The sequence below is a fragment of the Amblyomma mixtum genome, chromosome 5, assembly GCF_055824585.1.
Source record: "Amblyomma mixtum isolate Tamu chromosome 5, ASM5582458v1, whole genome shotgun sequence".
NCBI classification, from domain to species: domain Eukaryota; kingdom Metazoa; phylum Arthropoda; class Arachnida; order Ixodida; family Ixodidae; genus Amblyomma; species Amblyomma mixtum.
In genome coordinates, this window is record NC_143016.1 from 156,243,307 (window position 1) to 156,262,039 (window position 18,733).

At 46.2% G+C, this 18,733-nt stretch overlaps 2 protein-coding genes across 2 annotated transcripts; one reads left to right on the plus strand and one right to left on the minus strand.

Annotated features, from left to right (window-relative positions):
- Window positions 1-878: 878 nt before the first annotated feature.
- Window positions 879-4,445, minus strand: LOC149344230 (uncharacterized). The gene is made up of 2 exons (XM_089547183.1): window positions 2,961-4,445; window positions 879-1,265 (listed from the first exon to the last, which is right to left on the minus strand). Exons 1-2 carry the CDS (start codon window positions 4,443-4,445, stop codon window positions 879-881), a joined length of 1,872 nt encoding a protein of 623 aa, XP_089403309.1.
- Window positions 4,446-11,693: 7,248 nt separating this feature from the next.
- LOC149344231 (uncharacterized) lies at window positions 11,694-14,742 on the plus strand. Its single transcript, XM_089547184.1, has 3 exons — window positions 11,694-11,805; window positions 12,328-13,202; window positions 14,356-14,742. The coding sequence occupies exons 1-3, from the start codon at window positions 11,694-11,696 to the stop codon at window positions 14,740-14,742; spliced, it is 1,374 nt and encodes a 457-aa protein (XP_089403310.1).
- The last annotated feature ends 3,991 nt before the right edge of the window (window positions 14,743-18,733 follow it).

Here is an 18,733-nt window from a genome sequence, read left to right on the forward strand (position 1 = left end):
CATAGAAACAATTTTAGAAAGGTGATAATTTCATCGTGAAGATAAAATCCCTAAGGACTCGAGAAGGACTCGAGAGAGATTTTTTGACAGTCAGAAAGTTGCTTTGGCTACGGAGGAGCCGGGCTAGACCTTGAAAATCGAAATATTTTCTGATGCGGCACCTTCAAAATAGTCATAAAATCTTGATTGCTGACGTATCGAGCCCTCGATTGAAACTTGCAGTGCCCAGCCCAACACAAATTTAGGTACCTGAGAAGGACATATTTATTGTGGCATGATAACAGGGACAAAACCGATAAATACAATGCATCGTCTTCATCATCCTCAGCGTGACTACGCCCACTGCAGGGCAAAGGCCTTTCCCATGTCTCTCCAATTAACTCTCTCCTACGCCAGTTGCAAACATCGTATCCCTGCAAGCTTCTTAACCTCATCCGCCCACTAACTTTCTAAAGTGCATAAAAACTATGCAAAAAGCTAAAAAACCATAAAATGCACAATTAGTAGCAATGGACTTAGTAAGGTTTAAACTGAGCATATTATGGTCAGAGCTATGCCCCGGCATTTTGTAGAACATTCCACAGTGCATAAGGAGCAGAACAGACCTTGAACGCTCGTTGTCCAGCGATTAACGTCACCTTAAAATGAGGCAGGCAAAGCCTAGACTTAGCCTTGCCGTTGTAAAAGGGATAAGAATGACGCAAGAGTTGTGAAGATCTACCAATGTGCATGCTCAAGAACCTATGTTTCCGGTTACTTTTAACAACACAAGATGAGTCACTCGAAGTGCTCGGCAATTTGCGTGTAGTATGCATGGTAGCATCCTTCACGAGAGGACTCAGGCATATGAATTGGGTCTTGTACAAAAGGCAGCGGGATTAAAACCGACGTGGCCCACAGTTCCGCGGCCTTGGGACGGAGACGAGGTTGTGCGCGTCGCAGAGGACAAGAAAATCGGAGGACAGCAATGGTTCCATGTACCATGCCCCGTCGTCACCGTCTGGCGCGACTGCGGGAGGCGCGACGAGAGTGACGCGTTCCAGCTCAAAGCCAGGTCGCCATGTGTGCAGGTGTATGTAGTCGGTGGCCGGAAAGACACGGGCCAAGAGGAGAGTCAGGTGTTCCCACTCACTCGGCATTATACCGATCGACGTGACACAGAGCCGGCGAAGCCGCGGAGCGTGCCTCGGCCCTCGTCTGACGAAGGACCAATCCAAGGGAACGACGCTGCTCTCCAGTTTCAGGCTTTGTACCTGCTCCGTCACCTGTAATGCGCAACGCCAGAGTTTTGAGGCAGGTATTCGAGCAAATTTTCGAGCAAATTTTCTTCAAGTTCGCAACAACGCGGCTGAAGGCGCGGTGTGCCTTACTACATTCAACCATTTGTAAAGCACCGCTCCGGCGGCCTGGGTCGACATGCTCAGCATTCTAAAAAAAACGGCAGCTTCTTTTACTACCACACACAGCTTACAACCATCGCTTCCATGACTTAGCTGAAACGGTGACAGTGTCGCTGCGAGTGGCGAAGTTTTTTAATGCGAAAGCAGCCTGACTGCCCCCACTGCAGGGCAAAGGCCTCTCCCATGCCTTTCCTGTCCTTAACCCTGTCCTTTGACAGCTGCGACCACCGTATCCCAGAAAACTTCTTAATCTCATCCACCCACTCAACTTTCTGCCGCCCCCTGCTACGCTTGCCTTCTCGTGGAATATATGAGGATCCATAGCGCACAAAATTACCTTTAAGTACTAGTGTATACCTTGCCTTCGCGTAACCTGCGCTGCCCAGGCTCTTTTCTTCCGCTAGATTTCTACTAGGATGGCATTAGCTCATGTTAGTTCCCACCCCCACTCTGCCCGCTTCCGGCTGCTATCGTTATACCTACCATTTTTTTTCACAGCTATCAGCCTTGTCCTTAACTTTAGCTAAGCCCTTTTCCGTATCCTCCACGTTACTGCCCCATGGGTTAGTAAGATAGAGCTGCTGTATATTTTCCTCTTGTTGAATATTCGCGAACTGGCATTCATGATCTGAGAGACCCTGCTATATGCGCTCAACCTCATAATTACTCTTCAAGATGTTTTCCTCTCATGATCCGGATCAGCGGTCACTACCTGCCCCAAGTGAACATATTCCGTGACCACTTCCCACATCTCGCTACCATTTCAACTGTTGTTCACAATTGTGCTTTTGCATAGTGCGAAAGCACTACTGCCCTCATAAACCTAGAAAACGCCACGGTGTAGTTAAGCTTGTGAAGTTTGTCACGTGGTCCTGGAAAATGGCGGGAAAGAAACGAAACTGAATGAGGATGACCTTGCCCAACTCGGATAGGTAACAAACGCTCTCGAGACAGGATTTCGCACCGTCGGCGGCAAGGACCGATCAACTTCGCTGGTCACTGCTATCGCTGCAGCCAATCATGCATCGTGCTCAACTGCACCTCACTCTCGCGCTGAGCATTGCTCGTCGTCGTCTTTGTCAACTTCCTGATGTGCGCAATTGCGAAAAGAAAGAAAACGCGCCTTCAATCGCGCTTTCAGCAGCAAGTTGTGGGTGTCCCCTTGCAAAAACCTGTTTTCGGACTATATTTCATGGTTGTCCGTGCTAAACAGCCAGCATTTTTTTGTTTCTTTGCTTCATAACAAGACTTCATGCACCGGAAACAGGCTATTTCAGAATATATGCAAAACGCGTGTAGTATAAACACCGCCTGTTAGATATGTTCAAAACATTTCAAACTGCATCAAGTATAGCTTGGCCCTTTCATGTGTTCAATATTCTCAGCACATTCAATCCTCAAGCTTTATTTGCTAGAATACAGTCACAGATTGATCTTACTAGACGCAGCAGCACTAATGCAAAGAAACTGTAAAATAAAAGTCATTCCATAATTTACCAGGCTAGTGCCATCACACACACTCTACCGGCTCAGTCTAAGAATGTGTCTACTGGTGCTTACCTTTGCCAGAACCGTTGCGGTTTCTTCACCTCCAAAGCCCCCGAGGCCAAGGTTGCGCAGCCTGAGCTCACAGACCACGCAGCCCTCGAGGAAGCGTATGTCATGTACGTGCGGCAGGTCACACAAGGTGAGGCGCCCCAGGGGACACAGCAGCTGCATCGACTCGAACGCTTGTTCTGTGCATGTGGTAGGAGTTTTGCAAACGGTGCAAGTTAATCGCCGCACGCTCGGAGCCATGCGCACGTCTAGCTCGTTCAGCCTGAAGCGCGCCCTAGCCAGCTGTTCGAGGGACCCGCGCGAATAAAGCGCGCACGGGGGGAGAGCCAATGCGCGCAGTCCGATGAGTCCTGCATCGGCCAGAACAGAGCAACAATCGAAGTTCACCCCAAAATGGAATGACGCAAGATTGAGCTCTCTAAGGTTGTGGCATCCTGTGAAGAAGCTCAGGAAGGATGTAGCATCCCTGGCAGAGGCGAAACCTGTGGGCCCCACGGACTTCGAAGGAGACGCCTCCAACTTCAACGCCCGAACGGTGCGGTGCCAATGGCAACGAGCCGCTGCTTCCAGAGTTGCAAAGGCGTCATCGTTGACGGCGATGAAGAGGTTCGAAAAGTTTTCCGGCACTTGGTGTGCCGTCCTGACGTCCAAGACCACGCAGTTCGTTGCTGGGCTTGGCTTCTGCCTCACAATCACGCTCGAAGACATCTTCAGGCTTGCCCTAAACACGTCGAGAAGGGTTTTGGAGGCATGGGTCGTTCTCACCGCTTCGTTTGGTGCAGGGCGGCTGTCGTCAGTGAATGTGAACGTTTCAAACTTTCCTGCCGTGCCGTCATGGAAGCTCTCGAGAACTCTGTGCACGGCTGTTTCAACACCAGTGTTAAGCTTCCGCTCGTGGAAGTGCAAGTTGCGAAGGCTGGAGCCATGCTCAAGAATGATGCGCAAGAAAATGATGTTGTGCAGGGTTGGTATCACCTCAACGTACATGTCGCGCAAGGTTTTAGGGATCACGGCCGTGGGGATACTGTCGGGCAGCTTCCATAAAAAGCTGCGCAAGTCTTTTCCGTGCCTTGCGCTTGCTAGGATTGACCATTCGAGGAGCTGCAAACAACGAAGCCTGTCTCGAAGGAGGCGAATCATGGCGGATGGCAGAAGGCGGGTGTTCACGCAGCGCAGTGTGGTCAGGTTAACGCAGCTGTGGGCGCACCTCTCCACTGTTCTTGATCCGGCGGCCAGGAAGTCGTTCATGTCGAGTTCAGATATTGCCATCGCCCGACTCTCGTCGAGGTAGTCTCGGAATGAGCCTGCCGAGTAGCCCGGGAGAAACTTCGTGGATCGCAGCACGTACGAGACCCGAGTCAGCGCTGACATTTCGCGCGAAGTTCTTTCGACGGCCATCAAGTCTTCGGGACCAAGGAAACTTAAGATGCGGACAATCATCTCTTTCGGCAAACACAGAAGGCAGCACGTTTCTTCGTCAAGTTCCATATTCGCATACGGGAGTGCTTTTGTGGTTTCCTTGGAGCTAAATGCCCTGCTTGGTGATGTCGCATAACGGGCCCGGTGCTGGCAGAATACTTGTAGGCTAACCGCGAGTGTATCGCTTCCTTCCGCAGAATCAGAGTGATGCCAGTTCTGTTGCTCAGAAAATGATATGAAGGGCGCATGCGTAGCCTTCCTGGTATAGGAAACGGCCGCCTCGAAAGTAGTGTTCAAGGTGGAGCATAAATGATGCGGCATTTTAAAAGCATGAAATGCTTCCTATCGTCTTTAGAATGTTGTAAGCAAAGTATTGTGATGTGCACCCGAGTCGGCTTAAATGGGCGCATTTCGCTCTCAACTCGTTTCGCAAAAGACGCGAATCAGTCTTAAAATATAAAATAGAATTATTGATTAGGTAGCATTTGCAGTGTATGTATTCTGCTTGTCACTCTTCAGTGAAATTTCAAAGATTTGAGAGCCAAAATATTTGTGTCAGAACAAACGACTGATACTGCGCTTACATACTGGCTTCACACCGCACCTGTATAAGTCTACCATACTTTCAGAGCGGCATTGTTTGATGCGAAGCCAAATGAATGACACAAAACGCATCCCTAATAAACGGATCGGCCACTAGCTCTGCCATATTTTCTTTCAGTGGTAAAAATGAAATTACTTCCTTGATAGAGATATATTCATGCGTAATAATGCCATTAAAACCGATAGTGAAGCCGTAATGTGGCACAAAGTTAGGTGGGTGGATAAATGCATGGATGTTAGGTTGGTTTTGGTTAGGGTTATGGGGATTAAAGTCCAAAAGTGACTCAGACTATGAGAGATGCCGTTGTGAAGGGCTCCATAAAATTTGAGCACGTGGGATTTTTGATAATGCACTGACATCGCACAGTATACGGGCCTCTAGAATTTCGCCTCCGTCGAAATTCGATCGCCACGGCCGAGATCGAACCCGCGTCTTTCCCGGTAGGAGCGGATTGAAGGCATGGAATATTTTGTTATCTTTTCTGACATTTTTTTAAAGCTATAACTACCAATAAATGGATGGCTGCATCGGATATGCCTTTTGAAATCCTCTTACCGGCAGTCCTCTTGTTTTTTAGTCACGTCTGCCGAAGATGCGCTTACATCAACATTCTTTACTCGTAACCCAAGCAGTCCAGGATACCGACTTACTAACATGGACACCTGCATGAATTTTACAAGAGTGAGTTCACATGCTAGTTGGTTATGCATGGCGAATGTACAGAGCAAGGCACAGAGGTATGAAAATAAAGACTGAAAGCGCTCCTGTGTCTTTTACTCTTTCTGTTCCTGTGTGTTGTGGCTTGCGCTGTATATTTACCATCTGAATGGACGGTGTTACATTCTAAAAAAAATATATAGCCTACCATATCTTCAGAGCTACTCTATACTGCGCATGTATCATAAACTTGGCGATACTTTTGTTTCGTGCAGTTTCGAAGCAACACAAGTTCGATGGAAAAAACGCAATACGGACGGCTAAGCTACAATCAAGGAATTCCTTTGCGATTTCTCTTTACTCCTTTGTTTCTGTGTGCGGATTAAGATTTCTTTTTTTCATCGAATTCATCGCTTCTTCTGCCGCTTTTTGCCTTCATTTAGCGCTCTTTAATGTCCGAATATGGCTTTCAGCATGTCTTTTGGTTACTTTTCTGCTCCTGTTTGTCCACTGTCAGCCAAGGCTGTTTGTGTGAAAATTCTTGAATATCTTATCTGAGCATCTTATGCTATAACACCACCTGGAATGTTGCATGACGAACGGAATGCTGCCTGACCACATTGAGGTCAACCAGTGATGACATCGCTTGGCATTTCGTCTGCACCTGCGATATCTCTTGCTCAAACCAGCGTTGTCGCTTCGGCGGACGCTGTTTTGCGTCGCTTGTCTCTTTGTATCGCACCTCTTCTCTCCCGTGTGTACAGGGCAGCGATTGTTACCCAGCTCGGGTCTGACGTCATCACAAAATATTGCGTCATGTCACCTGATGTTGGTGGGACGTCATCGCCGAATTTACACTAATTAGTAATTGGTTATTAGGGACACCAATTAAAATTATTACTCAAATTAGTTACCATTCGTTAATAAGTAGTAGTAGTAATAAGTGTTAATTAGCCACCCTTATTAATAGTCGCTAATTAGTCACGCTGATTTGTAGTAACGGCATTACTTCAACTCACTAAGCAACTCTTTCTCAATTGCTTTTCCTCATTAGATAATTACTTTAATAAATTCGGTGATTAGCATTCTGACGTCATAGTTTCTATTACATCACATACAACATTCATTAATTCATTCCTCAACACTATTAAACTCTTAAACATTCATTCAAACTCAGTGACGTCATCGCGCGGACATAATTTGCGGACAAGTTATACGTGCGAAATTTAGCCATGTAATGCTCTCGCATTAATAAAATAAATATTGTCGCGGCTGGGATTAGAAAAGGCGGCGGCGCAAGCAGATCAGTTTCTCTGGCCACTGCACGACAGCGTTACGCTAACGCCGCGGACGATCACGCCTCGTGTTTAACTGCAACACACTCTGGCGCAGAGCACTGCACATAGTCGTCTTCATCGACTTCCATCTGCTGCGTGAACAGATCAGATCAGCATAACCTCGATCAAAGCTTAACCTGAGTCCAATATTGTCATCAGACCACCAGACTTGCCAACAACCCAGCAAAGCAAAACCCTGATCTGATCGCCCTAAGCGCATGCCTTCACACGTCTACTCGGTTTTACCACGTGAAAATCATGCCATTTTTTTACCGCACTCAAAACTTACGCCTGAGGCTGCTGTGACGACAATGTCAGACTCCAATACCAGCGAATGTTTATTATCGTAAGAGCCACAGCGTGCCCCCGCAGAAAATTTACTGAAGTAGTGCTTTCTGCACTGCGTGGAAGTTACGTTTATTTTCGGATTTTTTTATTAAGGATTGAGGCAACAAATTCAAGAATGCCTTTTCATAATAATCTGATGCTCACTACTTCCCGCGCAAGTGTTTTCCGCCTATCACTGCTCGATTTCGCAGAAGCATGGAGTCCAGGAAGCTGTCAGTGAACCTCTACTTCACGTTTCCCTGATTCTGCACCAGATTCTTGACTTTCTACAGGGCGCTGCTGGCTTATGTGTCCCTATGACGATGGGCGATGTTTATCCAACAAAATTCAATTAAAATAATCTCAGAAGACTACCTTGGTCACTCAGTAAGGTCCTATGTGCTCTTCTTCATCGGTTTTTTCAGAAGCGTGGAAGAGTGTCTTCCGTCTTAATTCCATTTATTTATTGATACTGTTAGCCCTTTTTGGGCTAACAGTTAGCCCTTTTTGGGCTAACAGTAACACATATCCAGATCTAAAATTCCTACATGCCAGTGGAACCTTAATCTTTTCAAGAATGCACTGATCAACCTCTTCGCTCATGGTACGTCGAACTGAGTAAAGGCGAGAAGCTCCACCAGCGGAGAATCAGCCCCGTGCTATAATGTTCCCGCGTTTGTAGTTTAACTTGGAAAGTTTATAACGGGGTCCAATAAATTAGGTCTGGGGTGACGTATACACCGAATTCCATCATTCCTGAACGCATAGAACAGCGATTCCTCCAACGAAATTAGTCGTTTCTATTTGCCACCCGTTCACACCAGCTGTTCCTCCTTTGTCCTTTGTTTTCGTCGCCGCCGAGTCATTCATTTGATTGTGGGCGCACGTCAGCCCTATTAACAGTTTTTTCTGGAAGCCTTCTTGCGCTTTCTTCCTCAGTGCTTTCATGCCGTCACCACAACATGACAATATTAACTGTTAAAAGCGCAAAATTTACTCCATCTGCATCTTATGTAGGACGAAGTTTATGTGATATTGCATCCCAGTATTTCGTTTCATGTAACCCCCACACGAGAAATTAAAGTGGGTATATACTTGAGGTGAACAAGGTAAACATATGCCTGAGGAGGGAAGAAGACTACCAAGACACAAACACCATACAAATAACACACAGGGTGCTTAGGGAATAGAGTAGACATGAAGTGCTTGCGAATATCTTGAAAAGTGCAGTGTTGCAAGCGCGTGGCCTGCGGCAAGCAGTGTCACGCATAAGATGAGATGTGCAACCGAGGTTGCAGTTTAATTCATGCTGACGATTTTGTATTCTTGGCTGATAACGAAAGATATCTTCTGGGAGATTAGCTTAGGCGCTGCCGGTAATACGGGGCAGCGCACTGCGCCGTGTGGTGCTCACCGTATCAAGGGCGTAGTGATGGAATTCTTGCGCCATTTACACCTAACTGCACCAAATGGCAGATTCCCCCCCCCCCCCCCCCCATGTTGCCGCAGAGTCGAGTGTTAGTTATTTCTGCTTCATGCCTGCGCCAAATGGTCGTTAAGAGTAAAATTTGAACAGTGTTGTGCTCAGTCTCAAATTTTACCACGAGATTCCATTTTTAAAGGTACAGAAGCCAAAACATCTCGAACAAATCTCTGTTTTTCTGCTACAGCATTCGAAGTGGCTGCAAAGAAGCTCTATTTTCTTCTGCAGAAAATCCTGCTGTCAGAGCCCTGGTTTTAATTCTCCTACTACGTGCGGGAAGCATAGCGTGAACTCTAAAATGGGGAGAGGCTAACAAACAATCAAGGAAATGGATGGGCAGCAAACACATTTAAGGATTTCCACGGAAAAAGTAATGGATAGCAGCGGCGAAAAAGAAATTTAACACTAACTAATACACAGGTGGGACACCCGAACGGGTAATAAAAAGGGCTAAAAACAAGGTGGAGGAGGGAGGTGCTGTGATCATTTCAATAAAAAAGAATCTCTATGCCATCTCGAATAAAAAGAAGAAATGAGAACTAAAGACATTATTATTTCACGATAATTCAGCCGGCAGTACCGCTTTCTTTTATGCGAGAACACAACGCCTTATGAAAAGAAATATGCCAACATGGTGTGCAGTAAGTCAAGAAATAATTCAAACTTTTTCGTTACCTTAGTGAACGAAGGCAACGTAAACGCATCAGCGTTAAAAGTGCGTAAAAACCAACAAGAGACTCGTGGCTTGGCTAGATCAATGTCCTCATTCGCAGGGTGTACAAGATAGCACTGGGTCTACCCGAGTCTACCAGCACGCATCGCTTGCTCCAGCTCGGACTTCACAACACGCTTAGCGAAATCGCCGAGGCGCAGCGCACTTCACAACTGGAAAGATTAACGGGAACGGCAGCAGGCCGCCAGATCATGGAAAGTCTCGGCATCCGTTACCACGTACAACAAGACTAGAAAGTCGCCATTCCAAACGCGATCAGACAAACGCTAAGAGTCGACCCGATTCCACGAAACGTCCACCCGGAACACAACCGGGGAAGAAGAGTGGCCAGGGCCAGAGCTCTCCTGCACAGCCATGGAGACGATACGGGGACAAGGTTCGTTGACGCCGCGGAATACGCAGAACGCTCGCGATTCGCGGTTGCGGTCGTCGATTCGTGCGGCAAAACGCGCATAACCTCAAGTGTAGCGTGCGAACGCGCAGAAGAGGCGGAGGAAGCGGCGGTGGCACTCGCCCTCACGAATCCGACGTGCACCGTGGTTCTCTGCGACTCGCGTCAGACGGTTAGAAACTTCGCCAAAGGATGGATCTCACATAGAGCGGCCCAAGTCCTGAGGAACCGGCAAGTCCAGCAGGAGGTAGAATTCCAAACCAGAATTCAATGGTTCCCGGCGCACATGGGAGAAGTATCGAGGACGTATCGCAACCGCAACGAGACGGCACACACCAAGGCGCGCGAGCTCGCGAACCGCGCCGGCGACCGTCGCCCGTGGAATAGCACCAAAGACTGCTTGACTAGCTACAACGAAATTACCAAGGCCCTCTGCCTGGCCCGCCGAACCTTCCCTCCGCCCAGCGACAAGCTGGACAGGGCGCACGCGGTGACCCTCAGACAACTGCAGACGCTCACGTACCCCAACCCGGAACTATACCACAGGCTTTACCCCGGTACATACCCGACAAATATATGCAAGGTCTGCAACGCCAATGTAGCCACTTTAACTCACATGCTCTGGGACTGTAACAAAAACCTTCACGGTGCTAATTCCGGAACCCTCCCGCCGCGGTTGGCCGCTGCCTTGCGCAGCCCCAGCCTCGGGGACCAACTCTGGGCCGTCCAGCAGGCCCGCGAGGCGACGGCGAGGCAGCGCCTCGACGTCCCCACGTGGGAGACCTAAGGCCCCGTCGGCGAAAGCTCTGCAGGACTATGAATAAAGTTGTTACCAACCAACCAACCAACTCGTGGCTTCAAAGCAGAGAACGTCAGTTTATTGGTAGCTGTGTCATTTCATTGCAATAAGAATTGCAAAGACGTATCTTTCAGGGTTCAGAAAGAAGTTACGAATATATGCGAATATTTTTTACAGCCTTCTGGCTGTTGCTATCACCCCGTTTCAAAGTGCTCTAACCATCAACGTGTTTATCCACCACGGGGCGAATTTCCTGTGCCGAATTAAACTCCTATTTCATAGTTAAACCAATTATACTAGGCCTGGTTTTGTCCTTACTAGGTAATTAATGTGATTTATACCATTAACTGAAAATAGACTTCGCTCAGTTTCCGGCTCATATACTGGACATGCGTGCGTGCCAGTCGCCGTGACTTTGCATTCAACAGTAACGCTCTGAAATTTCCTTAGGAATATGCAGATATGGCAAGAAGCTCCTGTGATAAAAATTTTGATACGGACAGCACTACTAATTGGTTTTTGAAACAATTAATATTCGCTCACCAATGCGCTAGAATGCGTCTAAAGAGTAACGAGCACTATACTTCCAGTGAAAATGCTACCTAATCGTCATTTTAATTTTCAGACGCTTGCTTCACCATTTATATGTGATTTTAGTAGAGCAAGGTGAAAGATGCACATCAAAATGATTTGTTGATAGCAAGCTAGAGAGGCTGCAAACGGTGTTCGATTATCGCCGTAACGTTTATGTGAAGTAGAAAAATGTCCTCATAGGCTGCTGCTGTTCGTTTGCAAGGCAACGCATGCGCCGAGCCGTGATATCTTGTACTGGTTGACAAGCTTGGCTTCACTCCAGTTCTGCGTAAGCGCGAGGTGAATAGGCGCTTCGCCTCCGAGTGCTCTGCATTCACCGGGCCTGTAAGGAAGTATCGGCAGCAAGGGAAGTGAACTACGCGCAAACCACTGAAGCCCTGACGCTTGCCGGAATGGCACCTGTCAATGAGACCTTCAACCTTCTGCGGCTGCCGAGAGAGATAATTACCAACATCTTGACGTTCCTGGATCCCGAAGACCTCATGGCCGTCGAAAGAACTTCGCGTGAGTTGGCAATACTTGCTCGAGTCCAGTCCGTGTTGCGAACGACGAGGTTCCTTAGGAGCAACTCAGCCCGTTCCCTTCGAGAATACCTAGACGAGAGTCGAGCAATGGCGATAAGAGAGCTCGACTTGAATGATTTCCTGGCAGCCAGTTCTGAAACAGTGGAGTGGTGCGCTTATACCTGCGTCAATCTCACTACACTGCGCTGTGTGAACACCTGCCTGCGGCCCACAGCGATGTTTCGCCTCCTTCGAGACAGGCTACGTTGTCTGCAGCACCTCGAATGGTCAATCCAGGGAAGTGTACTTCCGGAGGCAGATATAGATAGCTTTCTACGCAGGCCGCCGGAATATGCCACACCATCAATATTTCCGGAATCCCTGAGACGTATGTACGTGGAAGCGATACCGAGCGAGCGTTACGTCAGTTTTCTGTGCTATGTTCTCAAGCATTGTTCAAGCCTTCGGAAACTGCATTTCCACGAGCGTAGGATTGATACGCGAATTAGGGCGCTTGGCATAGCTGCATCCAGGTTGCTCGGGAGCTTCCACGACGGCACGGCAGGAAACTTCGAGACGTTCACCTTCACCGACGACTGCACCTCTGTGGCCCTCAGAGCGGAAATAATGGCGTTAGTAGACGCAGGAAATACAGTGCGCAACCCCGGAAGTCTTCTCGGCGTGTTCGAGGCAAGCCTGAAGATGTCTTGGAGCGTGATCGTTAGGCAGAATCCAAGGCCGGCAACGAACTGCGTTGTCTTAGACAGGAGAACGGCACATCTTGTCCCAGAAAAGTTTTCCAATCTCTTCATTGTCATCCAAGATGACGCGTTTGCAACACTCGAATCAGCAGCTCGTTACGACTGGCATAGAAGCACACGAGCGTTGACGTTGGTGTCTTCGAGAGTGGCTAGTGCATGTTCTGGAACTGCCGTAGATGCCGCGTGTTTCCTTACCTTCCTCAGAGGATGCGTCAGCCTGAGTGAGCTTAATCTCACTTCGTTCCATTTCAAGCCGAACGTCGATTGCTGCTATGCTCTGGCCGAAGCCGGCCTCGTCGGTCTGCGCGCACTTGCCTTACCCTCATGTGCCCTAAGCCGACAAGGGTGCCTCGAACAGCTTGCCAGGGCGCGCTTCAGGATGGAAGAGCTAGACGTGCGCGCCGATGTGAACGCACGGTCATCGACTTGCGCCGTCTGCAACGCTCCTTCCACATGCAACGAAGAGGTGTTTGGGTCTCTGCACCTCCTGAGCTCTCTGAGGCGTCTCACCTTGTGCGATCTGCCGAACGTCCAGGATCTTCGTTTTCTCAGGGGCTGCGTTTTCCGTGAACTCAGGCTCCGGAACCTTGGCCTTGCGGGCTTTGCGGGTGAGGAAACCACAGCGGCCCTGACGGAGGTAAGCGCTGGTAGAAATTTGGCCAGACTAAACCTATAGAACTGTGCTGTAGCACTACGCTATAAAATTAAGCTAACAATATTTTCCTTGCACTTTCCATACGTTCGCGCACCTCTGTGCGCAAAGAGGCAGATTTGGCATAATTTTGTAGATAAAGAACGGCATTTAGATCTGTTGCATACATTGACTCATGAAAGCTTCAATCTGGGCTTGGTTAATTTTTCAATGTTCTTATTGTGTCTGTCCCAATCTCTCTAGTTTTTGTCATACTAGCAGGTTACATAAGATGAATTCTGAAACCCCCGTTTATTCGGAGCGCAGCATGAAGAACTGGTGGTTATTATAATAGTGCTGTTGCTGAGAAATTCGCAACCATTTACTCCGCCGCAGTGGCTCAGTGATTACAGCGGTCGTCTGCTGACACTAAGTACGCGGGTTCGACCCCGGCCGCGGCGGCCGAATTTCGGTGAAAGCGAAATTCTAGAGCCCAATATGCGGCGCAATGTCAGTCCATGTTAAAGAGCCGCAGGTGGTAGAAATTTCCGGAGCCCTTCACTACGGCGACCGTCATGGCCTGAGTTCCTTCGGGACATTGAACCACAATATACCAATACGCAACCATTTGCAGGTACACCAATGTAGTACCAACTACCTCATGTATGGTAGGTTCGTAAAATTTACGTCATTCCAAAACAAGTTGCATCATTTGCACGGTCACTTTTTTTCTTAATTGCAAGCAATTTGATCGAGGGGACCGTCATGATGCCATGCCTCAAAGGTTGAGGCATACGAAGTATTTCACCATGTTATCAAATTTTGCAAATCCAACATTCTGGGAAACAAATTTTAAGTATTGTAAAATTGTAGGAACTGTTGTGGAAATGTTGATTGAAGTGGTCCATTCATCTTATCAGCAGCGATATATTTTTGTATCGCTCACACGGAGCGGTTAAGACTGCCACAGAAAAACAGTGGGAAATGCTTTTGGCGATCGCGGAAAGGTTAATAGGAAAAAAAAATGCAAGCCTGTTGACAGGAGATCTGCGCATATATTGATCTATATACTGGAATCTTACAATGTATGAAAAAAAAATTGTGCTCATAACCTGCGTTCAAAAATGCTTACACACGATTTCCGCAATGCGCATCACAGATGATGGAGCAAGTGTGCAGCCTCAAGCTGGAGAGCTGCATCGTGCCCCTGGACCTGTCTTTCCTCGGGCGAGGGCTCAGGAGGGCATCGCGGCTGCGCCGGTTCTGCATTACGTCGATCGGGATTTCGCGGAAGCAGCGGCAAGACCTGATGGATACTCTGAGTCATCTCTTCCCAACCGCCGAGAGCATTCACGTACACACATGGCTGTCCGGAATGGCGTCAGCGCCCGTCACAGTTGTCGTGTCCCGCGCCATCGAGGGAGACAGCGGCAACGGGGTAGTGTATCCGGATCCCGCGCTTTCCGCCGACCGAATTGTCCTCTGCGATACGCGCAACCTCGTTTCTGCTGAGAGGCCACACAACTGCGAACCACGTAGGTTTTAAGCCCGGAGCCTCTAGCGTATGGCGGAAAACGCCGCCTTAAGTCCTGCCCTCATCCACGGCAGCATAAAGTGTTGGCGCCCAATGCTGAACGACGAGAGTACAGCCATGTTTTGTCATCCGATAGTAACCTGGAAGATACGTTCTTGATGACGCAATTTGGTGCTTCTTCTCAAGGGCCGCGGCATTCTTTGCTCTTTTGAACGGCAATGCTCCGACCAGGCTTTATAAGCGTCGTTTTTAGCTTCTCTTAAGTGTACGACAACGAACATTGATGGTCCATTCTGCTCTCTCTCTACTTCTTATTGCTGCAGCTGTGATAATAAAATCATTTGCATCTTCAGGCGCTGTCACATTAATCGTTTCAAAACCTTTATCTGACGACGATAAACATAGGCTACTCAGGCGTCTAAATATCTGGTAGACCTACAACTGGATTTAACAGTTGAGGATTCGGAACCTTAGCTGCTTAATTTTAGTGCCGATATTGAAAGTGTCGCTGTACAAAAGATGTGCCTGTTGATGTTCAAACTGTGTTCTTGCTGAGCCTCAGCTGCTTCGCTACCGTGAACAGATCGAAGGTTTCACTTTCGTGCGCCGTTACTGATTACATCTTTGAAGCGAAAGATTGCCCTCACTGAAGTGGTTTCAGAACATCTGCTTCCCCTAGCATATGATTGCTTTCGGCTTTCTTCGGGGTTATAGCGCGAACTTAGGTTCCTGTTTGGCGGATCTAGTATTTTCGGTGATTGTAACTTGTGTGTCTGCGAATACTGCCAGCTAGAACGGTCCCAAAAATGTATTTGTGTCTTGTTTTATGACACACATTTCCAGCAACACTGGTATAAACCTACTTTAAACCAGCACATGTGATTTAGTTTGAAGTGCCTATATGCTGGACACTTAACGCTCTATCAAGGCAAAATTGCTAAGTTCGGTCAATAGTGCGCGATACGATGTTGTTAAACGCTGACTATGCCCATAAATGCATGGTCTGTAATGACGTTTTTACCGGTCCGTAACGCTGGTTTTTTCAATAAAGCTGTTGTGAGAGCATTTTTAGGCTTCCAGAATGTTTCTTTTAGTATTCCCTTCTGTTTGCACGAATATTAAGGCTGCGATAACGTAATATAACGGAGAGTTGAGCTTGTTGGTACAAGCGTGACAAGAAACATGGCGCAGGGACATGGGACGAAAAAGAATGCAGAACTTCAGTTTTATTTAAAGGAGGAGTCCACGCATTTTAATTGAAGGAACTGAAATTGTTAAAACAACAATCTTTCTAATGCAAAGCTAGGTTGGAAGAAAAAGCATCTTTTCAACCAATCAAAGCAACAAAAATGGTGGCCGAAGAAAAAGCTGCTACACTGCAGCTTGATTAGGCTCCAGCTACCCATCAGCAGTGGACGCAGCGAAAATACATTCGCCAGTAATAAAGCGCGATAAAAAATAAATCAGAAATACATTACAAATCAAACGCGCACCGAAAAGGACATATCAATATAGACTAATGAAGAATCACTAAAGAGAATGTACGTGATAATAGAAGGAGACGCAGATATGATGCACACCAGTTCTACATGAAAAGCAACTAAAGAAACAAAAAAACTTGCAACAAATGGTGTGAAAGGCAACATTCAATCTCGTACACAGCACCTGCCATATATTGAACCATACTGAAACAGTACTGAAGCATTCTGACGCACATAAAAAAGCGTAAACGCATATCTTGGGAAATGGTGCTAGTATGACAGGAAATATCGCACACATAAATATAAATATGGAATCGTCACCACAGAACATAAATATGGAATCGTGCCCTATAGAAATACACACGAACAAGTGCCAAATTTTTTAAATGTAAATAAACTTAGTATATGTTTTCGTGAACGTGATGATGTCGACATTATGTGTGTAATAGAGGTTCAACCTCGTAGGCAGTTTATGCTGAATTCTCTCTCGTCCGTAGTGCGTGCGAGAAAAACGAACAGGCCAAAGCGGTGGTCAGTGAAAAGTATATGCTCTAGGAGTGTGCTCAGGATGTGCAATGTAAAAAAAAAACATGTAGTCAACCGTGAACCGCCTTCTTGTAAGAACATAGAAGTGTGTAAGTGTACAAGTCCTGAACTCTAATGATCTTATGTTTTCCGAAAACCGGCCCAGTGTGTTCTAAATAGGAAGCATTTGATACCCGGCCGACTGCGTTTTTTGCATTAGAGTGAGCTTGCGTAAGTTTTCAGCGGTAGTGCTTCCCGAAACCAGTAGACAATAACACAAATCAGAGCTGAACAGGACATTATAAAGTAATCGCCTAATCGTCACCGGGAGAATTGGTCTTTGGTTGTTCATTATGCCAACTGCTTTGCTTAATTTACCCAATAACGACTGAATTGGCTGGTTCCAGGGCATATGTTCATTAAATACTACGCCAATTGTTTTCACACTTTTTTGATTGGAAACATTGTACGGACCAAGAATAAGAGATTCAGGAAGTTTATCCGACGTTCCTGGCGCACGAAACAGAACACACTTTGTTTTGGTTTTGTTCAGCGTCAGGCAATTTGCCTTGCACCATTCGTTTAAACTCTAGCAAAATGCATTGGTCTCGACAGTGACGTGCGCTAGGTCTTTTCCTCCCCTTACAAAAATGCACATTGAGATGCAATTAACTGTTTATAGAGTATTTGTTGAGTCAATAAAAAGTCTATTCATACTCAAATCTTAATGACTTTGGTCTATAAAAAGTCAGTATGTTCTTGACTGGTATGACCCAATATAAATTTAATTGACTACAAGTGAATTAAAACTCAATCAACAAAAATCAATTTACATCGGTTTCTCACTGTCATTAAAAAGTCAATAAGTTCTTGACTGATATGGCCCAATATAAATTTAAATAACTACAAGTGAATTAAATGTCAAGCATCAAAAAATCAATGTACAGCCCATTTCTCACCGTGTCATTAAAAAGTCAATAAGTTCTTGACTGATTTCACCCAATATAAATTTAATTGACTTCAATTGAATTAAAAATCAAGCAACAAAAATTCCATTTACAGCCCATTTCTCACGACTCATTAAAAAGTCAATATGTTATTGACTGATATGACCCAATATAAATTTAATTGACCACAAGTGAATTAAAACTCAAGCAACAAAAATTCCATTTACAGCCCATTTCTCACGACTCGCTAAAAAGTCAATATGTTATTGACTGATATGACCCAATATAAATTTAATTGCCTTCAAGTGAATTAAATCTCAAGCAAGAAAAAATCCATTTACAGACGATTTCTCACGAGGCATTAAAAAGTCAATATGTTATTGACTGATATGAGCCAAAATGAATACAACTGACTACAAGTGAATTAAAACTTTAGCAACAAAAATTAAGTTTACAACAGATTTCTCACCAATTATGGAACCAACCGCAACAACAGCTCAAACGATTCCCATTTCAGCTGAACAGCCTTTATTCATATTATATCTGCTATGGGAGAGGTCATGATGTTGAAGTTGGTTGTAGGTTGTGACTCGGAAAAACACTGCTCATGAGGTCGCTTCGCAGTGTAAAATTTAACGTATAACTGAACACAGTATTCTTTTTTGGTACCAAGTGAGAAATGTGGTATGAAACTCTCCTTAGGTTGGAATTAAATTGCACAATGTAAGGGAGAGCTAACTTGAGTTACTGATTCATAAATGTGACAGCATAATGGTGCGGAGGCAGCATTACCTGAATACCGGGCGTTTCAGCAATCACTTTCAAAAATTTTCAAAAATAGGCTTTTTGGGGTAAACATATCGTTTGTGCTATCACCAGTGTTGGCGGACAGCAGAAAGCCGGTAAATTGTCTTCAGTAAGCTGGTTTAATAATTTTTAATAAATAACTTTTTAATCAGTAGAGTTAGACGCCTAGTTGTTATCAGAGATTTGTAGCTGGTCGTAATAACCATATCAGTTTTTAGAATTTGGAAAACGCGATTACCCTTG

What these genes read in the sequence shown, in the direction of transcription:
- LOC149344230 (XM_089547183.1), bottom strand. Translation starts at nt 4,445, where the DNA reads ATGGAACTTGACGAAGAAACGTGCTGCCTTCTGTGTTTGCCGAAAGAG. An exon ending in CCGCAACGGTTCTGGCAAAG is followed by an intron (nt 1,266 to 2,960) that starts GTAAGCACCAGT and finishes TGCGCATTACAG; the next exon opens with GTGACGGAGCAGGTACAAAG.
- LOC149344231 (XM_089547184.1), top strand. Translation starts at nt 11,694, where the DNA reads ATGGCACCTGTCAATGAGACCTTCAACCTTCTGCGGCTGCCGAGAGAG. An exon ending in GGCCGTCGAAAGAACTTCGC is followed by an intron (nt 11,806 to 12,327) that starts GTGAGTTGGCAA and finishes CGCTTGGCATAG; the next exon opens with CTGCATCCAGGTTGCTCGGG. An exon ending in CCACAGCGGCCCTGACGGAG is followed by an intron (nt 13,203 to 14,355) that starts GTAAGCGCTGGT and finishes TGCGCATCACAG; the next exon opens with ATGATGGAGCAAGTGTGCAG.